The sequence below is a fragment of the Fukomys damarensis genome, unplaced genomic scaffold (assembly GCF_012274545.1).
Source record: "Fukomys damarensis isolate Sample0158 unplaced genomic scaffold, DMR_v1.0_HiC HiC_scaffold_30, whole genome shotgun sequence".
In the NCBI taxonomy this organism is placed as follows: Eukaryota; Metazoa; Chordata; class Mammalia; order Rodentia; family Bathyergidae; genus Fukomys; species Fukomys damarensis.
Genome location: NW_022900942.1, coordinates 65,727,746 through 65,754,600, shown reverse-complemented (window position 1 = coordinate 65,754,600; position 26,855 = coordinate 65,727,746). Strand labels below are relative to the sequence as shown.

General features: G+C 49.2%; 1 protein-coding gene across 8 annotated transcripts in view; it reads right to left on the bottom strand.

The window, feature by feature from the left end:
- Positions 1-26,855, bottom strand: part of Ptprm (protein tyrosine phosphatase receptor type M) — a 608,602-nt gene that overhangs the window by 546,513 nt on the left and 35,234 nt on the right. For 6 of the 8 annotated variants that reach the window (XM_033757449.1, XM_033757450.1, XM_033757454.1 and 3 more), the window contains exon 1: positions 1,500-1,523. The exons of 1 other annotated variant lie outside the window; for it this stretch is intronic. In XM_033757449.1, coding sequence (XP_033613340.1) covers positions 1,500-1,506 — 7 coding nt within the window. In that variant the 5' untranslated portion in view covers positions 1,507-1,523. Of the gene's footprint in view, positions 1-1,499; positions 1,525-26,855 lie in introns of those variants that run through there. One more of the 8 variants, XM_033757447.1, reaches the window with a different exon arrangement.

The window sequence follows — 26,855 nt, the reverse complement described above, 5'->3', positions numbered from 1 at the left end:
TGTCACGTACACCTGTCATCCCCGTACTCTGGAAGGCTGAGGCAGGAGGATTCCAAGTTCTGCCCCAGCCTGGGCAGCTTAGCCAGGTCATGAGGATCCTGTCTCTGGGGATGTAACTGAATGTGAAGACCCTGGGTTCAATCCCCAGTACCCCCACTAAAAGAAAGAGAAAGCGACACTGCTGCAACTCCCAAAGACAGCAAGTGAAAGAGTACAGAGTACAAATCGCATCACAAGCCAACAGAAAACCAAAGTTGTAAGGTGAGAGAGAAACGGGTACCCTGCAGGTGAGGGACCCAGACGTCTCTCAGGCTCTGGCTGCCCTCAATAAGCCTGTGCCTTAGGGCAAGGCGTGCTGCCCTAGTGTGGCCTCTGCCCTGGCCACCCGGCTGTCTCAAGGTCACAATCCAGCTGCAGAAGGGAGGTATGAGGCCTCCCCTGTGCAGGGTCCACCGAGCTGCCGCACAGCCCAGAAAGGCTGGTCCCGGGTGCGCATCATCAGCATCCCTCGGGCGGCTCCCGAAGGAAGATCGCAGGCCACCGCCCAGGGGCCTGGGGACTGGCTTGGGCCCTCTCCGCTGACCCGGGCGTTGGGACAGCCTCCCACCCCGGCTCCTCCGGCACTCCTGCTGCTGACTCCTGCTGTCTTCCCCTGCCCCCAGACACCACTGTGGTTGATCATGGAAACTGGGAAACCCTTGAAAATGAAGAGGCCACTGCTACACCTGGCCCAGGTGGTGTCCCTCAGATCCACACTGAGGCCGAGGGGCACACAGCCTCTCTGTCCTCGGGTGAGGGCCATCCTCTGATGAGGAGGGGCGGGTGCTGGGAGTGAGGCTTTAGAAGGGGAAGGCTTTGGATTTGCCCCAAAAGGGAGCTCACTCAGGCACCCGACAAAACGGGGCCTCGACTCACCAGCTCCCTTCTGCTCAGGGAGGAGCAGGGAAACCTCGGCCACAGGAGGACCCTGAAGCTGACCACGGGCGGAATGTGCCACCTGTTAAACCAGGGGCCGTTGTCAGCAAACATCCACTGGCGCTGCTGAAAAAGCAGTCACTCCCGAAGCCCGCATCTGCACATCCCCGAACAATTCCAAAAGCTCCTATCCAGGAAGCCACTGCTAGCTTTAGAAATTGCAAGAAATGTGTACATCCTTGGCTGCCCGCAAGCAATTCTAGAAATAACACATAGGTTTTACTGCACTCCTTCCTCAGATTTGATGGAGAAAGATGTAAGATTAAAATAAAGAGAGAGAAGAAGAAATCTGGAATGAGTAGAATATTAAACTGGATCTGTCTAGAAAGGAGTACATGCCCTTCTTTAAATCCCAAATCTAATTTTCCCAAATGCTTTCTATAGCTGACCCCAGACTTATCTGTAACTTCACTGGCAAAATAACACACAATGCAGAAAATTAGTGTTAGTTCAGAGAATTCATGTACCTCTCAAAGAACTAAAATAGTACTTTTAAAAAATATGTTCCCCTTCTCAGGACTTACCCAACATCACCTCTTTTGTTGTTCTGGTTTGTGAGTGGGCTGGCACATGGGAAACGGTGAACGATGTGAGGGTGAGATGCAGGCAGCAAAAGCCTGCGTCACACATGGGACCAAGATTACCTCTGCCCTGCAGGAAAAGCTGCCCATGCCCAGGTGGAAACCACCCACTGCCTGTCCTCCAAGCTCAGACATGCAGTACCAGGAGGGCTGGCGGGAATGGCAGCTTCCCCCTAAAATCAATAAGACCACATCTGTCCCTGGTGTCCTCTGTCAGCCACATCCGGTACAAACCAGGCCACAGGCTGAGGACAGGGGAGGTTAAAGTTCACCAAAGGGTGGACCAGGAGACAGCCAGGACTCACTGCAGCCCCCGAACTCCCTTCCCAACTCACTAAGGCTCCAAAGTGACCGTGACATCATTGTCCACACATCTGTGCTCAGAGAAGCTGAACAGGTGACCTTCCTAAGGCATCAAACAGTCCCACCATGGTGCACCGAAGCTGCACATGGGGTTACTAAGGTTCTCGAGCCATAGGGCAGGTTCCCACTCATGGAACAGGGCCTCGTAGTACGCACGACACTGAGCTGGGATGCCCAGTCTTCCCACGTATCATGGCCATGTCTGCATGTCACCCCAAAGCCTCATGCAGTCATGGGTGGGGCTTTCCGGAGGTGGCCAGGTCCAGAGTGTGTGCTTACTAAACCAGCCCACTCACTGGCTGGGCACAGTTCTGGGTAGGACTAAGGCCGCCCAACTCGTGGCTTCAGATACAAGGACAGAAAGAGGGTCGCTGTGCTATCCCTCTGCCAAGCACCCTGCGGTGGAGCCACCCCCTGGGAAGTGAAAGCTCTAAGTAAACCTCTGCTCCCTAACTTTAGGTGTGCAGAACTGTGTATCGGCCACGGGAAAAGTAACCCCAGCACTGTGTGATGACTGGGCCACCTGAGGACCTTGCAGAGTTCCCGCCAGCAAGACAGCTTTCAGCAGACACAGCCCCTCACACCCACACCCAGGACCCCCAGATGAACACGCCTTACTTCTTTGTAAGTTACCGGATCTGCGTCATTCCGGTTACAGCAACAGGAAATAGACTAAGGCAGGAGAGGAAGGGCTTTGTCAAACAGTCCCAACAATAAACTTGTTTTCTATTAGCCAAGAATACCGTGGACACGCGGAGGAAAACAAGCCAAGAAAAATGTCACTGCTTCCCTGAACATCTAAATACTCAACGCATCCTTCTCAAGAAAAGATCCAGCCTCGAATTACAGCTCTTTCCTTGTTAGCACTGCACCTCCTGGGCAGCAATCGCACCCATTTTTAAGGAATGTGGAATAAAAGAGTAAAACAACAACTGCCCCATGGAAGGCCAGGTTTACTAGGACGCGGTCCTGCCTGGCATGAAGAACTGGAACTGAGCGCTCCTGCGCGCCCCCTGGGGGGGGTGCATAGGCAGTGCACAGGTGAGCCCTGTCCTCAGCTGTGTAGAGAGCACAGGGCTGGTCGTTTATTCTCTGGCCGGGGCAAAGCATTAGCAGCAGTAGCTAGTGCCCTGAGATGCAGGCTGCACGCTGTATCAGTGTCTCTTGTTTTCCTCAAAACACAAGAGCTCTGGGCCCCTCACACCCCAGGACCATTCAGCTTCCTCTTAAATGTCACCATGTCCTCAGCGCTGATTTGAGTTTCCAGCAAGGGATGTGAAAGGATTGAAAATGCAAACTCTCTTCAAACAGAAACAGAGTTTCTAAAACCTAGAAGAAGGGAGCTCTCAGCTGAACAAGAATCTCTAGTGCCAGAATCTCACCAGAAACACTGGGTGGAAAAAAGAACCTGACCCACAAAGCAGTGCTGTGTTAACACCGATTTCTTTTATGTTTTCCTCCAAGTTGCTCAAATAAGATCCAGGAGTAAGCAGTGTTTCAGCACATCATCGTCCTCACACTGGCGCACAACACTCGTCAGTCACACTACTTCCCCAACATAAGCTCCTACCTAGGGAGACTCTGCGCCTTTGGCCCCTGCATCCATGTTCTGGAACCAGGAGGTCCAATTGTCATTTTTTGCCCATTTAACTGAGCAAAACAATACGGCCACACCCTGCTGTGCACATACAGAAACGAAGGAAGGGCCTGTGAGGCAGAAGGGAACAGAAGTTAATCTATTTATCTATTCTATTTCTATCAGGGACGGTTCCCCCTGCCGCACACACAGTAAGAGAAACTCCAAATACCCAACCTCCTACTCCTTGCTCTAGAGTGCTCTTCCCCTTACTGCTACGTGGGGAGAAGGAAGAACAACCCCAAACTCAGCCACCTCAACATGCCGCCCACCCTGCTGAGGCCCCCTCCCCCGCCCTGTGTGTCCCCAACCCCACCCTTCCATAGAAACCAGAGGAGCCGGCCCTCTGCCTGTGCCCGCCGGGCTCTGAGACCCTTCTTGCATCGTCACCCCCTTTCAAATTCAGCCACCTTTTCAAATCAAGTGGACAGCCTTAAAAATGTCCACTCCAGCCACATCCAACACCACAGCAGAGCTGTGATCCATCCACTGGGCCTGAGCCCAGACCAGGGAAGCCTTGCCACTGAACAACAGCGCCAGTGCGGCTCTATTTTGTGTTTATTTGGAGACAGGTTCTTGCCAGATGCCTAGGATGGCCTTGAACTTGCCATCCTCCTCCCTCAGCCTCCTCCGGAGTAGCTAAGATCACAAGTTTATCAGTATCATTTTTAAGGTTAAAAATGTCTCCAAGGTGCAACCCAGGCTGAGAAACCCCTCCTTCCCTCCTCACAGTCATTCAGGGTTTTTAAACACTCGCAGTGTCCCCAGTCTTGAAAACATGGCCCATTATGGGGAGGCTAAGATACTAGTGAGGATGTGGAGGAAGGAGAGGCCCACACACTGCCTGGGGAGTGTAAAATAGCACAGCCAGGCAGGAGGCAGTTGGGAGGATCCACAAAGAAAGAGCAGATGGACCACAGGGTCAGCTCTCCCAGGAGCAGGTACCAACACCCCACATTCACTGCCGTGCAACTCACACCAGCGGACACCTTCCAAGGGTGACCGACTAAAGATGGCATGACACCCTTAGACAACAGATACTGTGCAGCTGTACAAAATAATGAGAAGCCATTTGCTGTGGCCATGTCTGGATGGCCCCAGACCCTCAAGCAGTTCTAAGGTAGGGCAGAATCTGGAGTGGGGAGCAGGGGTTAAGGGCGTGTGAGTGAGTTGTCTGGCACCACCCTGATCCCAGCAGTCTGGATGGAGGGTGAAAAGGGAGAACGACACTGTTAGGGTCTCTTGCTGCTTGGCTACCGTGTGGGTGCCGTGAGCTGCTTATCCTCTGGGACGCCCTCTGCCTCTCTCGCTGCTTTTGCTGTCTTCTGCCACCCTGCCTTGGAGCCAGCCGATTACGGACTGAAACCTCTACAAACTGTGAGCCAAATAAACCTTTCCCCCCGTAACTCTGGGTGTTGGGTATTTTGTCTCAGCAAAGAGAAAAGGCACTAGCACACCGTTATCCACAGCAGCACAGAGAAGTATGCAGGACGTGACTTTACGGGAAAGAAGCTGGCAGGGGAACACAAGCGCTCCGCCCTCTCGTGAACAGTGGACAGGAACAGCTGGGATGCTGGATGCAGCGTGGGGCTGAGGGACAGGGAAGGAGGACACAGACCGCTGCACCGAGGTGCAGGTTCCATGGTTGTGTGGCACACGTGGGTGTGGGTGACAGCTGCTCACAACCGCTGTGTGTGTCACGATCACTTATTCCACATGGCACACACATTGCGAAGTCCCACGCTCTCCCGCACATGGGCAAAATCACCGTGTCCTCAATGATCATGGACCCCAGCCTCCGCCCCGGGGTGCGCCCACACCGCCCCTCCTCCACAGCCTCTGCACCCCAGTGTACCCCAACTGCTGCCTACTCTGTCCTGGAACTGCTCTGGCGCCCTGCAGGCGGCCCACCGTCCCCACTGCCCCTGGATACCTGTCACACATTTCTCACCATCAGTTTCCAAACAGCCCTTCTCCTAGCAGACAGAGTGGCCTCTGACCTGCACTGTGTCGCCTTTCTCCTTCTAGCATCCCCCCAAAGATTTTCTGTTCCCATTTGAAATTCTCCCCCTTTAGAAAAATAAACAGGCGCAGGGTCCCCTGGTGCTTTGCCCGTGGTGTTATCTGCAGAGAAATCCTGTCTGTCACAAGCTCACGGGAGTTTCTCGAGTCCCTCTGCGCCTTTGTCTGCTGCACTTACCGCGTTTTAGGGTGCTTCTCTTCCCCAGGTGGTCTCGCTGGGGCTCACCGGCTGGCTCCTTTTACTTCCCCTATATTTTCTCTTGTCTTCTCTTTAACCCTTCCTTACAAATTCCCTTATCTTTATTCCTCAAAGGGCTGTAAGAACAGAGTCTGCATTTTTCTTGTCTGAGATAAATTCGGCCTCTGATTTGTACTCTTCCTTTAGTTTTCTGTTCCTCTCTTCTACGAAACAGTATCACCTTGTGCAGGTGTGGGAAACAGAAGTGTGCATGCTGCACAGGAGAAAATGGGCCACTTGCTAAAGAGCAACGCAGGAAGCCAGGCTGAGTGGCTCAGCACTCTGGGAGACTGAGGCAGGAGGACTGCAAGTTCAAGCCCAACTGAGGGACTTAAATTGTCTCAAAATGAAAACTGGGCTGGGGATGCAGACCAGTGTGAAGGCCATGGGTTCGATCCCCAATAACACACACACAGGCACACACTAAGTCAAGGCTGGTCCTGACCTCCAGCATCCCCTACTCCTCAGTCCATGCCTGGCCCAGGGAAGATTTCACATGCAGGTTTTTGGGGTGACTCCTTCAGCTTCAGCAGCAAGTCGATGGTGGAGAGACAGCAGGCCTCCGAGGCCCACTGACCACATGCCTCTTCCAGCTTCACTCTGAAGACTCGCCCAACATTGGAGCCCATGCTGGACATGAAGAGGGTACCCCGTCCTCACAACAGCGAGGAGGCACATGTGAGGCTTGACCCAGGTGCCTGCATTCATGACGACCTGGATGTCCATGGGGGTCCCTTCACTTGTTCAGTTTACAGCCTGCGCCACTGTGCAGGGGGGCTCTGTTCCCCACCAGCAATGCCCAGTTCCCACAGGGTCCCTGGTCTGCCAGTCTCTCCTCTACCTTCCAGACACCAGGCTGCCCTAGGACGCTCCTACCTGAATCTGAGCACGGGCTATGTTCCCCATACCCTGGTCACGGGGTTTCACAGATCCCAGAAGAGGCTGCGGTCTCAGGCAGTAGCTAATATAAGACAGCATTTCTTCCTTGTCTGTCACTCCTGCTGCTCCTTCTGTGGATTTCCAGGTGTAAATGGAGTAAGAAAATGACCTGATGCTGCCTGAAGGCCGACAAATACTTTTCTTTTCACAGAGCCAACCGAACACTAACTGTCCCTAACTGTCCCGGGACCTTGAGTCTATTCGGTGTGAAACAGAACTGCTCAGCCTGCCGTTTACCAAGTATTTCCAAAGACAGGAGTCACTCAGAAGACAGACAAGTATTTCTATTGAAGCTCACTGCTAGCTTCTGTGTTCATAATAGTTTTCCACACAGAAAACCACGAGAAAGTGGCCCACCCATTTCAGGGGCTAGAGTCCAACATGTGAATTTAAGAATGCCATCAAAAGAAAAGAAATTTTAAAAGACACGCTTGGAAAATTATGATTCTTACCCAAGCCATTGACTACTGGGATTCACTGAATCCTGAATAAATGCAGGCTCAAAACAGAAGAAAGGTAGCTATGAAATTGCATTTAAAGAATTTAAGAAATCACACTGGAAGTCAACCCTAGGGCTAGGGCTGGGTGTACTCAGTGGCAGAGTACTTGCCCAGTATGCAGGAGTCCTGGGTTCAACCCCCAGCACCACACACACAAATTACAGTGACGCACGCATACCTATAGTTATAGCAGCACAACCCATGAGAGCCAAATCGTGGAAGGGGCCTGTATGTTCATCAGCAGAAGAACAAAGAAAATGTGCTCTTTCTACACAGTGGAGCACCGCTCTGCCATAGGGAGAACAGACGAGTTGGCACACACCTGGAGACTGTCACACTGAGCGAGGTGATCCAGACACACAAGCCGAAACAGTGCGTGGATTCTCTTATGTGAAAACCCCAGAGTGCAAATGCAGAGCAAAGTAAAAGATGGATGATAGGACAGGGAGAAGAACTTTTATAAAAAATCGGGACTGAGAGATGGAAAGGGAACAGAAGGCAGAGGAAGGAGATGTAAAAAAGAGTTACAGTGTGTTACGTCCACGCACAGCTGCCCATGATGAGTGTGACCATTATGCACTACAAACATGGACCTAATAAAACAAGTGAATAAAATTCAAATCTTGCCCTCACTTTTATTTCTTTCTAAATCAACAAAAATCTCAATCATTCTGGGCTTCACAAGCTGTGATCTTCTCATTTGGGGGTACTGTCCCCCACTACCATCAAAACATCAAAAGGCCAACTATATATTTGACTTGTAACAGTGACTCCTTTTCTCTAAATCAATTACTTCTGGGGGAGAGGACAGTTTATCAATAATCATTGCTACATACTCCACCCTATTATATATTTCTTTTATACAAGTAATGAGACATTCCCCCAACGTGAACACTTTCATCATGAAAACACAGAGTGGGCATAAAACCAGTAAAGCTCTTATACTTCTCCTCCTAACCGCACGGGCAGGATGATTCCCCGAGGGGTGGGGTTGGACAGGGAGATGGGCACCAAAGCCGCTTCCCACTAGGGAGGCAGCCGCAGCAAATGCAACCTGACAACTGTCCCTGACTGCAGCCGGGTTCCATCAAGAGCTTTTAAATTCAGTTCCACACAAGCCAACTCCGCTTTGCCTGGAGTCTCTACCAGACACTTAGCTGCTGCGCACAGCACTGGCTGGTCCCTGGGAGCAGAGAAGAGGGGAACGCAGCAGCAGGAGGTGTGCTGAGTGTCCCCAGACGGCCACCAGCTCAAAGGCAGAGACAGCTGAAGCCAGGGCCTAGGTCCCGCCTTAATCTTTACTTAACACTTTAAAGGAAAAATCATTTTTCAATTCTGAAGGTGGAAAAAAAAATTCTGAAGGCAGTCACCATTATTTTGCTTAGATGGCTAAAGACAAAAATATAATGCTATTTATTCCTAATTTCGACAGCTACCCTCTTCATCTTATTTGTCCTGGGTACCGAGGATCATGTAGAACTCCTGGCATGTGTTACAACTCCCAGTCAGCTTTCAAAGTTAATCAAGCTGCACTTACCACAACATAAACAACCTCTCTCTTTTTTTCTCAAAACTGAAGACTGAACCCAGAACCTTCACACTAAGTTACATCCCCAGCCTTTTTTTATTATTTTGAGATAGTGTCTCACTAAGTCACTAAGTTTCCCAGGCAGGATTCAAACTTGTGATCCTCCCATCTCAGCCTCCAAGACTGCTGGGATTATAGGTCTGAGTTAACAGGCCAGGCTACAAACTCACCATTTTCAGTTCATTTGGGCTGTGTGGTTGCTGAAATTTATCAGAAAGCATCCAAGATAAAACAGCTTCATAAACTTCAGTCCAGTAGTGAAGAAAATGTTTCAATGCACGAAAGAGCGAGAGAAGGCTAATTCTCAGGCCAGACCACTACAAAACCTCCTGTGGCAAATTCGAACGTGTCAGACCACTGTGTGTGTTTATATGGGTCTCACTTCCTGTCTTCTCTAATTCTATTGTATATATTTTTGTGACTTGATTCACCAAGCAGTAAGGGGAAGACAGAACTGCCACAGCTAGTAATTATGCTCGTGATCATCTACAGAGCAACATACATTTTCCTTCTGCGTTTCACTGACTGACTTCATAGCATCCAGCACACGACAGCATGATGCGTTCTCTGAAAGTAAATACTAAGTAAAAGTACCATTTAACAGAGGTGAAAACACGTCGTGTGTGTGCTGAGTGTGTGTACTCTCTGTCTGTCTCTCGTAAACACAATCTCTGCTTGAACAGAGGGTTGTATCAAATCATTCAAATAATTCCTGGCACAGAGGATGGAGGAAGGAACACGGGAGAGGGGAGGGCAGGGAGAGAACGCGAGCACAAGCACACACATGCACCATGGTGCCATTTGGAAAGTGGTAAAAAAAAAGTATAAAATACATCCCAAATTTTGAAAGCATAATTTAAGAAAATAAAATGTATCAATCATAAATGTTATACATGTGGCTGGTTGAAACTATAATATTTTGGATACATTTGATAGAATATATTATTAAAATATATATATAAACTTTACTTTTTAAAAATATGGATACTAGGAAATATTAATGTGTAACTATGGCTCACCACCCCATCCCTCCCTTGGGTGGTGTGGGGTTGCTTTCATCTCTGCAGTGCTGGGGATTGAACCAAGGGCCAGAAACATGGCAGGGGAGCACTCGCCACTGAGCTGCTCTCCCAGGCCTGCACAATGTGGTTTGCAAGACTGACGGTGAGAGGGCAGAGGACACAGCCCAGCCATCATTACGTGAGAAGTGCAGCGGCACACAGCATGTGCCCCCACCCCGCACATATCTTGCAAAGGGAGGGAGCAGCGAGACAGTCCACCTTGAGCCCTTGCGAATCTAAGGGGAGGCACACGCCCTATGTGCTGGCGGTTCTGCCACTCTCCACTGCCCAGGAAAAGGCTGCCACCCAGGCAGGTGTGCAAGCGAGCAGACACCAGCAGAAAGCCAGGAAGCCCTCTCTGGTGAGACTCACGTATCGGCCCCTCAAGCCATGTGTGGGCTCCCTCCTGTCACACCACAGCGGCTGTCCAGGGGACTGGTAACCACAGGCACTGGGAGGGAGTTAAGCGCTGGGGACTCTGGCCCTACACTAACCTGACCGCCAGGGTTTCACTGGTAGTCGAAACCCATGCTAGTGCCTTCCTGAGGTGGTGTTGGCTGCTCTCAAAGGGACTCGGGGGCAGCAGATTAAGCACATTCCTGCAAGGGTTTCAGCGTATGTATGCATCCACCCACCCATTCATTTATGCACAGCAATTATTTGAATGATTTAGTACAAGTCACCAAACACAGACAAAGGTCCTCTTTCAGGCAGAGAATCCGACAACAACATATACTAGGCAGGTAAATTACAGACCACGTCCAGAAGGGAGTAAGTGCAGCTCAGGAAGGGCAGCTGCGGAGCTGTGGGTGCAGGAACGGCAGCAGCAGGTGTACTGGGGTGGGGGATACCAGGGTGCGCTCCCACCTAGCAGGAGAGACCTGCCCAGAGGAGAACGGTGCCCCACAGGAAGGAGGCACTAGGGCAGTCACAGAGGCTCCCTGGCCACACCGAGTCATACTGAGGGCCGCAGGTTCTGGCTCTGAGAAGCTACCTAGAGATGTGGTGGAAAGAACGACGGGCTCTGCCCTCCAGAGACAGGCAGCCCTGCCTGGGGCTCTAAGCATGCACTATCGGGGCGAGGCAGGTAACCAAGATGTGTCAACACTGCCACCTGGGAAAGGAAGGCAGACACAGGAAAGGCCACGGTGATGTGGGTGGGGGATGGACACCCACGACCTCCAGGTCCCTAAAGGCTCATTCCCACTCTTCCTGCCAGAGGGGTGTGGAAGGTGTGGCAGTGTTCACAGGTGCTGTCCACAGTGCCATCCTTCCCTGCACCTGGCTACGATGGACCGTGGTGGTGTGGCTTGGACCTAAAATGTCCCCAGGTGATTCACCGGAGTGGGGCTTTCTAAAGGTGCCCGGATCACGGGCACCAACTCATCAGGAGATCAAACACTCCAGAGTGTGGGGCCACTGTGTGTCAGGAGACGGGGCCTGGCCACAACAGGGCCACCTGCAAGGCTGCACTCCTGTCCACCCTTCCCCGCTCTGCTTCCAGCCTGCCAAGGGGTGAGCAGCTTCCTCCACCAGGCCCTTCTTCCTGGCCCTTTCTGCCTTAGAGCCAGCCAACCATGCAGGCTTGGGGCTTCTGAAACGGTGAGCCAAAATAAGCTTCCCTTCCTGTAAGTGCTGGGCGTCAGGTATTTTGTCCCGTCCTTGGAGAAGTGCCTAACAGAGGGCCCTAACAAGAATGACTTTCCCAGTTACACGAAAGAAACTATTTCTCTAAAAGCAAAGCCATCACAGCAATAACAACAACAAAGAAGAAAGGGGAACACAACTAACCTGGCACTTCTAACCCGATCCAACCTTTGCTTAGGAAGCACGGCGCGCATGTGGATGGCCTCTGGATTACCTCTACATGAAGGAAAATATGAGGATGCAGAGAAAAAGATCGTACAAATAAACATGAATACCAAACTAACTTTCTTAGCTCTCTTTTCGCCGAATAACTATACCTCTGGGCTAACATGAGTAACGTATCAATTAGCGCACATTCCTATGTAGCCATGCGACTCTCTGCTCTCATTGGCCACTGTCTGAAATTGTCCCAAGGCGAACGTGGCTGGGAAGAGGCATCCATGCCAAGGTCCCTCAGCCTAGGAGCCTGTGCAGAGCTGACTACGGGTCTCTTGGTTAACAAGAGTCATTCGGAAAGCTGTTCAAAATCCTCCTCTCTGATACGTGAACTTTAGTAATTCATTAAAGTTCTAAAACACCAAACCCCCTTCTACTTAGCTTATTACTCAGACTGATGCTTGCCTCCATGAAGCTTTTAAGGAATGCAAAAGCATGTATTTGCTTCTTGGCTTCTGCCGTGATCAGAAGTAACCCGGTCTTCCACGAGAAGCACCTCAGGAAGCGGTCTTCAAGGGGCACTGCAGCGTGGGTGAGTCCCACGTCCCACGAGCCGTGTCCGTGCCGAGCAGCCACGCTAAGAAGCCGGCAGGCCAGGCAACACCGGTGTGTTCCTCCTGAGCGCCCAGCTGCCTTGGTGAGCTGCAGTGCACGGGCGCCGGCCGTGGAGATCCGAGAGGTCCTCCCATTTTTCTTGCTTCTTCAAGTCCTCTGTCACATTGTAGATCATCACAAAATGGTAATCTAATTACTGTACCTATTAATTATGCTCCTGATTAATGTGAAATACCTGGCACAAAATGTAAACAGGTATGATGAGAAACAACACACAGCCCTAATGAATCCTAACACCTGAAACTGTTTGGCATCATTATCAGTCAAGTAACTGCGCTTAATTTCCTCTCAGCTGGGCGTAGTGACAGCCAATTCCTGGTGCTCTTCACTAAAATTGTGCTTTAGCACACAGCCAGTCAGTGCACCCAGGCTATGGCCTCGGGCTGCACACTCACAGCCAGCACTGGCCTCCCAGGAAGTCCCCACATCTGACTTCCTTCTGTACCTGCCAGACACCAGCCCCCCACGAGCTCGCTTCTGGGAGCTCCAAATGTAACGCACTGAAAGCCTTCTGTCACCTGCTATGCAAACTGTGGGCGTGAGAAAGAATGGGGGAAATGCTGGCCGGAGGAGGAAATAAAACCAGGGGTGCCTGGCCAACAACACCCGGGCTTTCATCTGACGACTGCACCCCAATGCGTGGGTCTGAGACGTGCACAGCCCAGGATGGCAGGACCTGCTGCCTTCCGAAGTCAGTCCCGAAAGCCTGGAGTGCAGAGACATCTCTACAGCGGCCTGCGCATCGCATCGGGTCGGGAAGACTCTCCAGGGTGGAGCCTTCCTTTCTTATGAAAGCAGTGTGGAGCTGGTGACCACGCTCGAGGCTGCCGTGGTCACAGAATATAAGCTCCGGAGCCTGGGAATGAGCCACGAAGGCGGGAGGGACACGGAACACCAGTGTGAGTGGGGACAGGAGTGCCAAGCCCTTTCCACCTGCTTCTCAGCCTCCCCCTGGCAAGCAGGACTCCAGGCCTTTGTTCTGCAAAGAGAAGGCAAAGGAAGAGATGAAAAAGTAGGAGAAGGGGAGAAAAAGAAGAAGGGAAGGAAGGGAGAGAAGGAAGGAAGGAGAAGGGACCAGAATGGACATGGGTGAAAAAGTTTCACCCATGAAAGACAAGAAGGGCCCTAAGTAAAAGAATGTCGAATCTAGGAATAATACACTTTGAAATCAATTTTTTCATTAATAGCTTTTCCTCTTAACAAGTTTTTAAATGAAAACATTATTCAATGAAATGTATGCTAACGATCTATCTTTAAAATATTTTATGATGGCATGTCTCTCCTGAGATCAAACACAGCCTGTCACTCTGCTATCAATCATTTTGTAACATTGTTTGACTCTAATAGAATATGTGCTCTTGAGATTCAGAATATTACTAAAAGTTAAAGAAATCTGTTCTGTGAAGTACTGATCCCAGTATTGGTAGGCTATGCACACTGATCCAAAGAATAACTCTGAATATGTTAATTTATGGTCCCTTCAAAAAAGAATCAGATCCCTGGAAGACAGAGGGAGGAATAATTTGGCCTCTCGATCTCTGAAGCGCTATTTAAGATAGAAACTGTTTACAAGTTTTAAAAATTTACATGTTAATAGATAAAATGCATATAAAATATCTGTTAAAATAAAAATCTGAGTATCTTAAAATATAATCTCAATCAAAGCCATAAATTTACAAAGCACAAAGGCAAGACCACAGCTGAGATTTCTAGGATGCAAAGCATACACATACATGTTACAGGAACACAAGTAAACACGTACGCACCCAAGCTATCTTTGAAGGGAAACGTTTTGGCCACACTGATGTCTGAGTGCAGGAAACGTGATCACAACACCTGCCAAGTCACCGTCCCCGGGAGGAAGCAGCCTCTCCTTCAGCGCCCCGGCTGCAGGCCTATGGGAACCCCCTGAACACATGTCCTCTTCCTCACTGACCCCGTGTCCACACCCCAGCCTTGCCAGGCCCAGACCTTCTGCATGGCCTTGGCCTCTCTCTGTGTCCTGCCGCAAGCACATCCCCGCTACGAAATCTCCCCGGCATCCCCACCTCAAGGTGCTGAGCCAGGCACCCGGCTTCCTCTTCACCAGCCCTCTCCCAACCCCATTCCAGCACAGACTTCCACACCTCACTCTTGGCCATGCCACCTATGCAGCCATTTGTGCCCAGGACACTGAAATCACCCGACCTGTCCTCAAATAACTTGAATCCATCCTGTCACCAGATCTGCCCTGAAAAATGCAAACTGAGACCGACCAGTCCTCATCACCTCCACTATTAGCACCTGATCCAAGCAACCATCCTCTGCACTGACAATTCCAATGGCTTTCTAAGGGCCCTTGCCCACGCTGACCCTGGCCATTCCAGTCTGTGGACAGCAGGCAGAGAGATCCTTTTAAAAGGTGAGCGAGACCAGGTGACACCACAGCTAAAAAGCCCTTCAGAAGAGGCCCATACGTGAGCAAAGCCTTGAGCGGCCCTCCAGGCATGGCATGCGGGGGCCTGGCACCTTCCGAGCCCCGCCCCTGCTCTGCTCCACTAAGCCCCTCGAGTGTTGAGCGATGGAGGTGTGGGAGCCCGCTGGCATTTGACGTTGGAAAAGTAACTTCTTCTACCATTGAGGCATTGACACAATCTATGACTCTATTTGGCTTTTCTGAGACAAGGGTCTCAGCTATACAGATGAGATTGACCTGGAGTTCACTGTGTAATCCAGACTGGTTTTATGGGATTACGGGCGTGCACCACCACGCCTGGCTCAAGGACTTTGTTAAGTTTGACCTTGTGATGGGAGGAACTCAGATAGTCAAAGATCTGATCTCCTCCCTAATATTGCTTGATGCTTCCTGTTGGCCTGCCTTTAAAAGGAGCTGTTTCTGTGTAATAAAGGGGACCTCTTGTCTCCACACTATTGAGTGTGCTGTCCTTTCTCAATCCTCACTCCCCAACTCAGGTACGTTCGTGTTGTGACGGCTGGCCCGCCACATCGAGGCCTGCTGACTACTGCTGCCCAGCGTGATCAGGAAGAGCAAGGCCAGGTGGCTCAGGAAGAGGGTAGAATCAGGACTGTGCGTATGGACTGCGCCCCCTTCCTGAGCAGCCACCACTCCTCAGGGCAACACTGATGGACACCACCAAGTGCCCACCATGGACCTGTCCGGAGGTGCGGAGGCCATAATGCATTTATCCCACAAACACAGATCGAATACTACTAGATGGGAAGAAACATCCTGGGCTGAATGAGGGGTGAGCAGAATGGAGGCACGCCGTGGCAGTACTCTAAGTTTGGGCTCAAACTTAGTGTTCTGATGGACCAGAACACTGAAAAATAAAGCCACTGATGGTACTGACGATCACTGCCTGGGCTCGGGCCAGGGTTTCTTCCAGGACTCCACCATGCCCCTCACCCTCAGGCTACCAGGACTTACCCTATCAAGACAAAGAGGCAACACACCAGTGGTCCGTCAGGAATAGCACATGCTTGCAGCAGAAGCAGTCTTCCACGTGCACCCTCCAGGGTCACCACATCTTCCTGCTCTGGCCAGCTCACCTTCTGCATGGCTTCCTGCTGATGACCAAACATTCTCCCCCCGCTAGCAGGAAGTGTGCTACCACCTTCTAGGCTGCACACAGCGCAAGACCTTCTGTCTCTCCCGGCGCCTGCAGCCCTGCTGTCCTGAAGAAGCCACCTTATATCTGTCCCCAACTGAGAATCCAGAAGCAAGATCTTGAGAGCAGCGCGTTCACGGCAAGAATCCACACCAGTGGTCTGAGCAGTCCGCACAGGGAGCGGATACAAGAAGCCGCAAGTGCAGACCTCGGGCTGCTTCGTGGAATGCAGAAATTTAACCACATACATAACAAGGGCTTTGAAAAGCGATATCCATGCCGCATTGGGTGGTATTATGAATATTCTGTGTGTCAGAACACTAAATATGAATCTTAAGTGTCATTTTTCATAAGTAGTTTTTTTCCGTGTGTTGGAGAGGAGCTGACAGCTGCTTGCACAGATCTCTGGCCCTGCTTCTTTACCCTCTGCTGAAGCAGCCCCGCTCTTCAAAAACTTATTTCTCTGCCGCATCCAGGGATTTTTCCTGCCTTGGCTGACCGTGGCACATGGTCTCCTGAGGCCAGCACTTTTGGGTGAGGGGTCCCAGCTCCCTGCACCTCTCAGGGTTCAGTGGTGGTGATGGGAAAACTGCCTGGCCCGTGACTCTGCAGCACTACCGTGTCTTCTCCCATCTGCACTGTCATTCCCGGCTCTTTCCACTTGGTGCAAAAGCAGCAGTGACTCCATTTTCTCTGTATTTCCTGCACGTCCTCACGCCGTGGGCCATTGGCTAAGCCCACCCAACACTAACCGAGCAAGACCCTGCCACACTGTCTCCATGCTTCACAGCAGGCTGTGGCCCAAAGTCCTGTCCTCGCATGGCCAAGCTTGGCAGCAAGGCCTCCATCTCAGGAGCTGACAGTGCCCAGCAGGACAGGAATGAGGAGGCAGAGGGGCTGCGGCCCAAACCCAGTCTGAGGCCGAAATCTTAGCCATCTGCAGCTACCTGAGCCCTCTGCTACCACCTGTGGAAACATGTTCTCCCTAACATGTTTCCACCAGTGGTTACATGTGTGACAGAACAATCGGACGGTAGTACAAACGGATCTAAGCACTTTAATCAGTCATTTTACTGGTAATATTAAAAAGCCGCCCAATGAGACAGTCATGAGTACTGCCAGTGGTTCAAGCCACCCAGCAATGAGACATGAATTATGGCTCTGCCATGAACACATAAAAAGTGGTGTGTGTTTATAGGTATTAATTTTTTTAAGCTTTATGTTTTAAAAAGATACTCAGACTTCCCAAAGGTCATTCTGGCAAGAGAGGTAAATTCTATGCAGCTACTCATTTGAGTTTTCCCAGAGCCCAGAGCAAGATTTAAGATTGAAATGACCAGGAGATGTTGGCTCGGGGCACGAAGCTCCAGCTGCACAGGCTGAATAAAGTCTGCAGAGCTAGTGTGACTACGTCCGCTACACGGCGGTGACACCGGCACCGGCTGGGAACCACACAAGGCGTCCTCACTACCACCAAGGGTGGCGGTCTCTACACAGCACGTGCCAAACCGTGCACAGACTGAATTCTACTTGCCAATTACAACTCATAAAGCCAGGGGCGGTGACAGGTGAACAGGTAACAACACGTCATTCTTCCCATGGGAGGGGACTAAAAGCCCCCTCCCCGCTATTCCCTGGGAACACGGCTTCCGGAGAAGGCAAGCCGAGCTGGCGGAAGCAGACCACAAACCAAAGCTTTTGCATTTCACCACCGCTTTTCTGAGCAGCGCACAGCTTCCTGAAAATTTCAGCTGTCCCAAATGAGGCCTGCATGAGGCCGACACACGAGGAACGCCTCACGCCCCTTCCTGCCCACCCCCCGCCCCACCCTGGAGGCCTCGGCGCAGTCTGACCGGAAGACAGCATGTGAGATGGGCAGTGCGGCGGGAGCGTGCACCCTGTCAGTCCGCATTACCACTGTGCACAGAAAATCAGACGCAAACCGCCGGTGATGAGCAAGGTGCAGAGGGAAATGAAAATGTCAACCGCGGAGGGGACTGTTAAATGGCACCAACTGCCTGGGCAGGCGAGGTGTTTGTCTAGCCGTGTGCTGCCTGTCTCCCTCGATCCATCATCAGAAAGGACAAGCCACCTCCGGAGGAATGAACATCCGAGCCAGGGCCCGCGAGGCCCAGCACCCACTGCCCGCAGCAAGTCTGCCCGCCCCGCTATCACCCTCCAGGCTCCACCGCAATCGGGCTGTGGTCAGTGGCAGCTCCAGAGATGGGCAGGCATGGAGCCTCCTGGCCCTCAAATTCCAGGACAGCCGCAGACAGCCTGGCAAGTGCTGGGCTCAGAGGGGGTGACAGTGACACAGAGCGGTGACTGAACGGGCACAGCTGCCTTCGTGCAGTTTTTTAAAGAATGAAGAATCCAAATGTTAGCAGAAAGAGTCACTGCAAGTGGCACAACGCAGGGCTGAGAAGCAGTAGTAAGATTCCCAGGGGAACCGATGCTGGTTCCCACCCCTCCTCTCCAGAGGTGAAGGGAATACAGCCAAGGAAAGACGGCGCATACAGAAGGCTAAGAAAAAGTGGGTGCCATTACCAGCTACCTTCACAATTAGGGGATAAGGGGAAGCTCTAGGGTGTGGGAGGAGAAAAAGAACTACTTGTGCAAATCACTCCGCTTGTGAAAAGGGAAAACCATGAGAGATTTTCCTAGTTCTCTCCAAGGAAAAGGAATAGCCAAAGACAGCCTATTTTCCCTCAAAAAAGGGGGGTGGGTGATGAAGCAGGCCCAGGAAATGACAGTACCTACCACAGGGGGGTTTCCGGGCAGTTTCCACAGGGATGCACTCCAGCCAGGCCCGCAGGCAGTAGTTCCGGTTTTGCTGTGGGTGTCATACCCTGATAATGTGGGGCAGATGGAGCGAGCACACTCAAAACATTCTCATACTGAGCCAGTACTTCAGGAGTGGATTCTGTCCAGACCATCTCCAGAATATGAGTTATTTCAACTATTCCCACTGCGCTGACTCCACTGGGCTCCTCGGCCCCAGGGGTTTTTAAATTTCCTCTTTTCCTAAAAATTTTTAATATTTACAATTTGAGAGCAAGATTAGAGTTATAGAACAAGGCACAAAGTACCAAATGTCATATGCTCACTCCCTCTCTCCTAGCCTCAGTTTCCCCTACTGTTAATACCTTGCATTAGTGGGGTAGGTTTGACCACTGACTTAACAGATACACTATTGGTAGTAACTAAAGCTCACAGTTTATTCTGATACACTAAAATAAGTTTGCATTCACCCCTGCGATTTGAGTTGGTGGAACTCCTGCATATTCCTGCATAAATAGGAGACTAAAGACTCATATTTCACCAGCTTAGCTTGCTTTATTTTTGAGATGAGGTCTCATGATATAGCCCAGGCCGGCCTCAAACTCACAGTGATCCTCCTGCCTCAGCCTCCTGAGTGCTGGGAGTACAAGCCTCTGTCACCCTATCTGGCTCTCTGAAGATGAGGCCATGCCATCCTGGAAAGCAAAAACGAGCCACTTCCATCCAAGCCTGGAGGTGAGGAAGAAAGGCGCAGGCGTTCCTACCATGGCTGGATTGCCAGGGGAGGCAGCCTCTCAGAGGAGACTTCTAGTTCCACCTCTGCCGCCTGACAAGGAAACTCAGCAGCGAGAAGGAGCCAGAGCCAAAGCCAAAGCCAAGATCCACTGTGCTGCCCCTGGCCACCAGCATCACTGATATGGATGCTCAGTGACAAACTGTGGCACCAGTGAGGGGACCCTGCCCACTCCCTCACCCTCCAGCGGGGCTGCTCCTGTGTCCCCAGAAGGCTGAGCTGCTGCAGACCTCTGCAGGGGGCTTCGCTCCCCTGTCTGCTGTCAGGTAGGCACAGGTCCTCAAGGACCACAGGGCTGGGCGGTGCTCAGGAGCCCGACTGGGTGCTCTGTGCAGACAGTGGTCACACAGGTGGACACAGTAAGGCAGCACTCAGCCTGCTCTGCTCCACATGGCCGCTGCACCCAACTCACCAAACACACGTGCCCACGGAGCTCCAGGCTCTGCAGCTCGCTGACCTGGTACGTGCCGAGTCCTCTGGATCTGGGCAATTTTCTCATAAATTAGTAAAGCTGGTGACACAGGCCTGGAATCCTGCCTCCTCCTGAGGCTCAGGCAGGAGGATCCCAGGAGCCATGAGTCTGAGAGCAGCACCCTGGATCACAGAGCAAGACCTTATCTCGAAAAATAAAAATAAAAGGATAAAGTGCCAAGGCCTGTTTTGGGAGAGACCCAGTCCTGGCTGGATGAAAAGCAGGGGAGGCGTTTCCCCAAAGCCAAGGAACACTCTGGACCTTAAGACTCGAGCCAACCGCTGAGGGCGCCCCTACCCTGCCGCAGTCTGTAGTCACTAGACACGCTGCTTCTTTTCACCCCTGCAGGTTTACTCAGATGGGCACAGCGTCCTGGGCTGCTCTTGACCGGTGCGGTCTGCTGGATGGTAGCCAGGCGGACAGGTAAAGGAGCAGCCTTCAGCCATTCACACATTTACAGTCAGGAGACTGGAGGGTCTGTTTCAGCAATGCCCAAAGCTGTGCAAGGACCAGGCCTTGCTCCAGCATCCTGCCATGGAAATGGCTTTGCCTTTTTATTTCTACTCACCCTCTCAACATACCTTTCATTTTGCAATGATCAGAAGTGTCAAAAGGAAAATTCTTTAGATCATTTAAATTCAGCAGAGTTTGAGCAAAGCAAACAAAATAAAAACAATTCACAAATGGGACAAGCCCAGAACCAGAGCAGGTTCTGAGAAGTCCAACAGCTGCCCAGACAGGATTTTCAGGAAAATGGAACCAAGGCACAGAAACCTGGATACAGCTTCATCAACCAGTCACCTGGTTACAGCTTAAATACTTAACTACAACTTACTTGATTAGTTAACTGGCCACAAGGCCTATCGGGCCCAGCCAATGCTCAGAGACTGGGATTGAAGCTGTGATCCGTGGGACTTGACAAAGGTGTGCAGTCCAAACCCATGGCCTCTAAAGGGGTCTTACGGAAGCACCACAGCCTGCCGTTCTGATACGACCGGTGGGCCATCCGTCGGCTTCACTTCTAAGGGTTTTCCTGGAATTGTGGAATGGTTACATAACTGGAACTTGAAACATGACAATAACACAGGCACAAAAATGTGCCTCATAAATATGGTGAGTGAAACTGGTTAAAGTTAATTTTTAATATAAATTAATTAAAAAGCAACTTTTGTTTAAATATTTAATATTTAATTATTTCCTGGGTTGCACTAGTATTTCCAAGTCTGTCACCCAAGATTTTGTAGACTTTTAGGGAGGAACAAATTCTCTTCTTCCTTTAATATGACAATATGATAACTGTATAAAACAACTGACAAGTTTCATATAGACATATGAATTGGAACGAATGCTATGAAGCAAGCACATATTAAATATATAATAATAACCTTTGGCGTTAAAGGTTCCTGGTTTAACCTTGAGAAAAGAATAGCTGCTTAGTTAAGTGGACAGACACTGTGCAAGAACAGAAGTCACTTCTTTTGCACCTAAATGATGCACGTGGGCAGCACGCTCTGAGGGTTTAATTAAGGCCACGCCTCTTCCCAGGCAGGTGGACGAGAGCTGGCTCACCCGCGTGGGCCATAAATTACCCATGCCTTCTCTCGGAGTTCCAGTCCCACCTCTTTTCTGAGTTTTTCTCTCTGGTTGGCCTAACCTAGTGCAGCAGTGCTCTCTCTGCTAAAGCATCATCTTCAGTCTTTCCACAGGACTCATCTAAGATTGTCAGGGAACAACTCTCCCTACTTCCCACCTCCTACACCTCTAATTTTCTTGACAGAATAATTCTATAAATCAACTGTATTAAACATACAATCGGCACAAGCATTTGAGAATCTGTGCAAGTGATTCCTCTACACACACTCACTGTGTCTGCATGCACTAGGGTGTCCTGCACGAATGCACAGCACTGGTCAAGTGGTCTTAAAATGTTCCATGGGCCAGGAGTGTAGTTCAGTGGTTCCACCCCCTGCCTTGCAAGTGCAAAGACCTGAGTTTGATCCCCGATACAGAACAAAACAAAACAAGAAAAGTTACACGGTACATAAGGGGTTCCTGATTTGAAAACTGATTAGCTTTCCATTGCTGTGACAAACACCCGAGCTAACTCCAGAGGACAAAGACTTCTCCTGGCCGAAGGTTTCATAGCTTTCAGCTGACAGTCACAGGTCCTCTGGGCCGTGACAAGGCAGAACAAAATGGCGGGAGCAGGGGCTCCAAAGCTCCAAAGCTGCTCATCTTATGGCCGGCAGGAAGCAGAGAGGAAGGCAGAGAGGAAGGCTAGGCGCAGTCCCTGACTTTCTTCCCCTGGCCTCCTAAGGGTCCCAGCATCACACTGCATCGCCTCAGAATGGGGAACAGATTCCCATAGGGGCCTCTGAACCCCAACAAAGGCAAGTACAAGTCCCCTCGCTCTAAGACAGATAATGACACAGAAACGTAACAATCCACATATCTAAAGGCAAACAGCAGAGTGTTTATGTGGAAAATCCCTTCCAGGGCACCTCGACCAAGCAAAAACCCTCACAGTATAAAATATTATTTTTATGGCTTTCCAATATACATACAGGCCACGTTTAAGATAAAATATTATTGTAAGTATACTGAAGTACAAAAAATACTGAAAACAGTAATATTTCTATGAAAACATTAGGTTTCAATATGTGCTATTTATTACAAGTTTTCTGTCCCTCTAACACTGAACTTGATTTCACTGATATTGTTCTGGTAATATAATGATGCTCTAAAATTAATACATTATTCACAAATTGTGCACATGTCTTAATGTATTGTACAAAAGAAACAGAAAAGAATGATCTGGGCAAAATTTTACTTTTCTTTTTTTTTTTAATAAAAAGCTCAGATTATTTTAGACTGCATCTTTGATTTACTAAAGAAATAATCATTTAGATTTCACGGTTCATTGAAATAAGCAAAAGAACATGAATTCATACCAAACATGAAGATGTGTAGATTTAAGCCTTATTAAGATACAGATTTTCCAGCATTGGATTTTATTTCGTGCTATGCCAATATGCAAAGTTTTATTTTACGAAGTATGACTCTGGGGTAAAACAAAGCCCACGCAATGGGAAGGGGCAGGCGGACATGTGTTTTCACTTGTGAACACTCCGTCTCACACTCAGGGCTTCATGAAGGAATTTTACATCTTTCCTCGTAACAGAGCATATCTATTTTAGATAACGTCTTACAGTTTTATAAAATACGATGGTAACAATATTTCCAAGTATTATGAAGGACACATTCTATATATCCAGTGAGTAAAGTTTACCCTCCATTTCCTTTTATCCCAAATATGAAAAATCTTCATTTCACAATTAAAAGGGAAACATGACAAAACAGAAGAATTTTTTAAGGACTAAAATAAGAAGGAGAGGCTGTGACTGAAGGCAGCCCCTTTACCTTCCCAGTGTGTGCAGCTAGTATGGTCACACGGCATTAAGCCAGAGGGTGCCGGCTACCCTGGTGTACCCAGTGGGCATTGAAGCAAGCACGGAGATGACCACACACCCACACCCACCGCTTTCCACCAAGTGTCTGCTCCCAACATTTCTCTCCCACACATGCTGCTGCTATGAAAGAGGAAGTGAAAACTGGGGGGGAAAGAAAAAGAAAACAGAGAGAACAGAGGCTCAGGGCAGTATTTCCCACACTGTAGAATAATTTCTTCCATTCCCAAGATGATTCAAGTCGACAAATTGGTTCTTCTGGTTGCTTAGCTTCCTGACCTCAAAAGGTCCATTTTCTGACTTCTGTCTCCGCCAGCTGTTGACAGGCTAATGCCACCAACCCGTGTAATAAAACCTCCACGGGTCTGGGATTAGGAGAGGAAATTGTAACGACAGAAGAATTAGACCTGAAGCCCGCCCAAATTCTGAGACCACCTCTTGTCTCCACAAGAGCACAAACAGTTCTCTGGAAGGAGGTTAATGCAGAGCATTTCCTAGGAAAACACAGGGACCTCTGCCTGCCTGGAACACACTTCTCAAAACGATGCAATTTCAAGTCATGCTCTACTCTGGGGCAGTTTTTCTCAGAAACAAGCATTCCATGTTTCTTCACAGAACTGCAGCAACTAGCCCGGCTACTTCCTTTTCCATCCTCAACCATTTGGGGCCATGTGGGCACGGATGGTTGGGTCAGATGCTTTCCTATCCCACATGGTTGCCATGCCTCTTGTGCCCTCTTCACACCGCAGCGCCCCCAGGAAGTTGGGGTCAAGCCTGGGCCCACCTCAGCCCTGGGTTAACTCTCCAAGTCTCAGGTTCCCCATTGGTGAAGCAAGAGACAGAAGGGAAGATTAATTAGAAAGTACATAAAGCTGAGTGCTGGACCAAAAGTGAGTTCATACAAATTTCATCTATTTTTACTGCCCTATTCTCTGTGACAGATTAATGCCAAAAAATAAAAAATAAAGTCTATTTTAAAAATTTTTACTCAATCACTGTGTTCTCAGCATCGTATTAAATTCTACAGTAAAGATTAATATAGGGTGTCATGCATCAGAGCCCGAAGCCCAGCTCTGGGAAACAGACCACCCCTGGGATTCTCTGCGTATGTGCACTACAGTTAAAGTAAACGCTCCTGTGTCAGCCACACGTGCACTTCCTGTGGAGTAAGAGAACTTAACCATCCCACTGTCGTGTGAGAGCAGCCATATTTTGAGGCATAGTTTCAGATTTACTAACTCTCCCTGTCTGTCTTTTCCTTTCCTAATACTGTATTTCTGACCACATTTCTAACAACTTTGTCAGAACAGTTAGGAAAAGGCAGATGTAAAGTTTAACTGTGCATACATATTTACTGAACATATTTCACACTAAGAGACAAATCTAGTGGCTGCAGTGAAATTTATCTATGAATTGCACTTCAGCCTTCAAATTTCACACCTTATTGTTAGAATCTATCCCCCATGGATGGGAGGGGAATTACTGGGTTTTTCTGGTTTACTGACTGGTTTCAGCTGGGGATTCTGTTACTTGCATCCGAAAGCACTTAGTACCCAATGGTCTGTAAAAAGGAAGTTTCTCTGGGCATCAGTGTCCTCGATACCACAAAACAGCCTCAACAAAAGACAATCTCTAAGCTCCTGCCATAAAAATAATCATTTCAGACTATGTAAATACCAGATCTTTTGAGATGGTATAGTATCTTAGAAGTGTATAATCAGAAAATACTGAAAACCAAGCTGCCATCGCTCCAGTGCCCGGGAGGTAGCCACACGGGGCACCCCTGAACCCCCATAACTCCCCTTACACCCCCCCACGCACTCTCAGACCCCCTGACTGTGCCAGTCTTTGGACCCACTCTGCAGAGGCAGAGGTGGTCATCAAGGGTATTTTTCTAAGTTCCCAACTTTGAACATCTTTAAAGAAAGGGCATGGGAAACCTGTAGTAGAACGGTGTGGAGTTCAACCATTCAGAAGGTTGGGGAACTCAATCTGGGCCTTGCAGCCCGAGGTCAGTCAGGGTCATGGGGTTCAGCCATCAGCTAACTGAGACCAGGGGTCTTGCATCCTCACTCTGTCTGAGCCATTAAATGGTAAATAAACTATTTTGAAATTTTGTTCACTGCAGACATGTTCTGGACTGCTTCTTGATTTCAATTTAATTCAAATGATTTAAGGGTGATAGACTGTGACTACCACAAGTGGTCAGTTTCCAAGTTGCGCTTGATCTTGTGTTGCTGATTTTATCAGTTGGGGTAAAGCATTGCCATTGATTTGATGAGCTGTTTTCTCTGATGTTATGAAGATGAGAATGTCTGCGGGTTGTTAGAGACACAGAAGCTAGGGCGCAACTATATCAGAAAGATTTGTGTGATAACCCAAAGATTAAACCAAGGACAGTCTGATAACAAAAAGAAAAATGAGAAACCACTTAAGCAAGACACAAAAACAGACTTCCAGTTCACCAATGGCAAACAGTAGGGCAAATGAGGAGAAAAGGCCGATAGTGAACCACCAGGACACCCTGAACTCAAAGCACAGGAAGTAACAGAACAGATCAGTCAGGCTCTAGAAAAATTCAAAACAGAAATAATTTCCCAGATAACCATAGAGATAGTGAGCAAAATGGAAGTCGAGACTCTAGAGCAGAAACTGACAAAAAAATAGATGAGCTCAGGACCATGATAGAAGCCATGAAGGCCCAGCATAAGAAAGAAACGGAAAAAATAAACGGCCAACATAGGAAAGAAATGGAATCCATAAAACAGATTCAAACAGATATCCAGAAGATTAAACACTCTATTGAAAGTGTATGCAACAGAATAAAAGAGTGCAAAGATAGACTCTCAGATATAGAAGATAAGATTGCAGTCAGTGACCATGAGAAGAGAGGTCTCTTAAATTAAAACAGTAAGGGATCATGAGAAATCGATCCAACAACTCCTAGATGATGCAAAGAAGAATAACATAAGACTGATAGGAATACGTGAAGTAGCAGGAGAAAATACAAATGACCTTAAAAAGCTGTTCGCAGAATTAATGACAGAAAACTTCCCAAACAGAGGGGAAGAATTTGACATTTAGATAACTGAGGCATATAGGACCCCAACTAGCTACAATCCAAAGAAATCTACACCTAGACATATAATAATCAAGATCCCAGAAACCCAACAGAAGAACAAAATAGTACAAGCAGTAAGAGAAAAGAAACAAATCACATGCAAAGGAAAGCCCACCACAGCAGACTTTTCAACACAAACCCTTGGGGCAAGGAGAGCCTGGAATGAGATATTTCAAGTACTAAAAGAGAACAACCTCCAACCTAGATTGAAGTATCCTGCAAAACTCTCTTT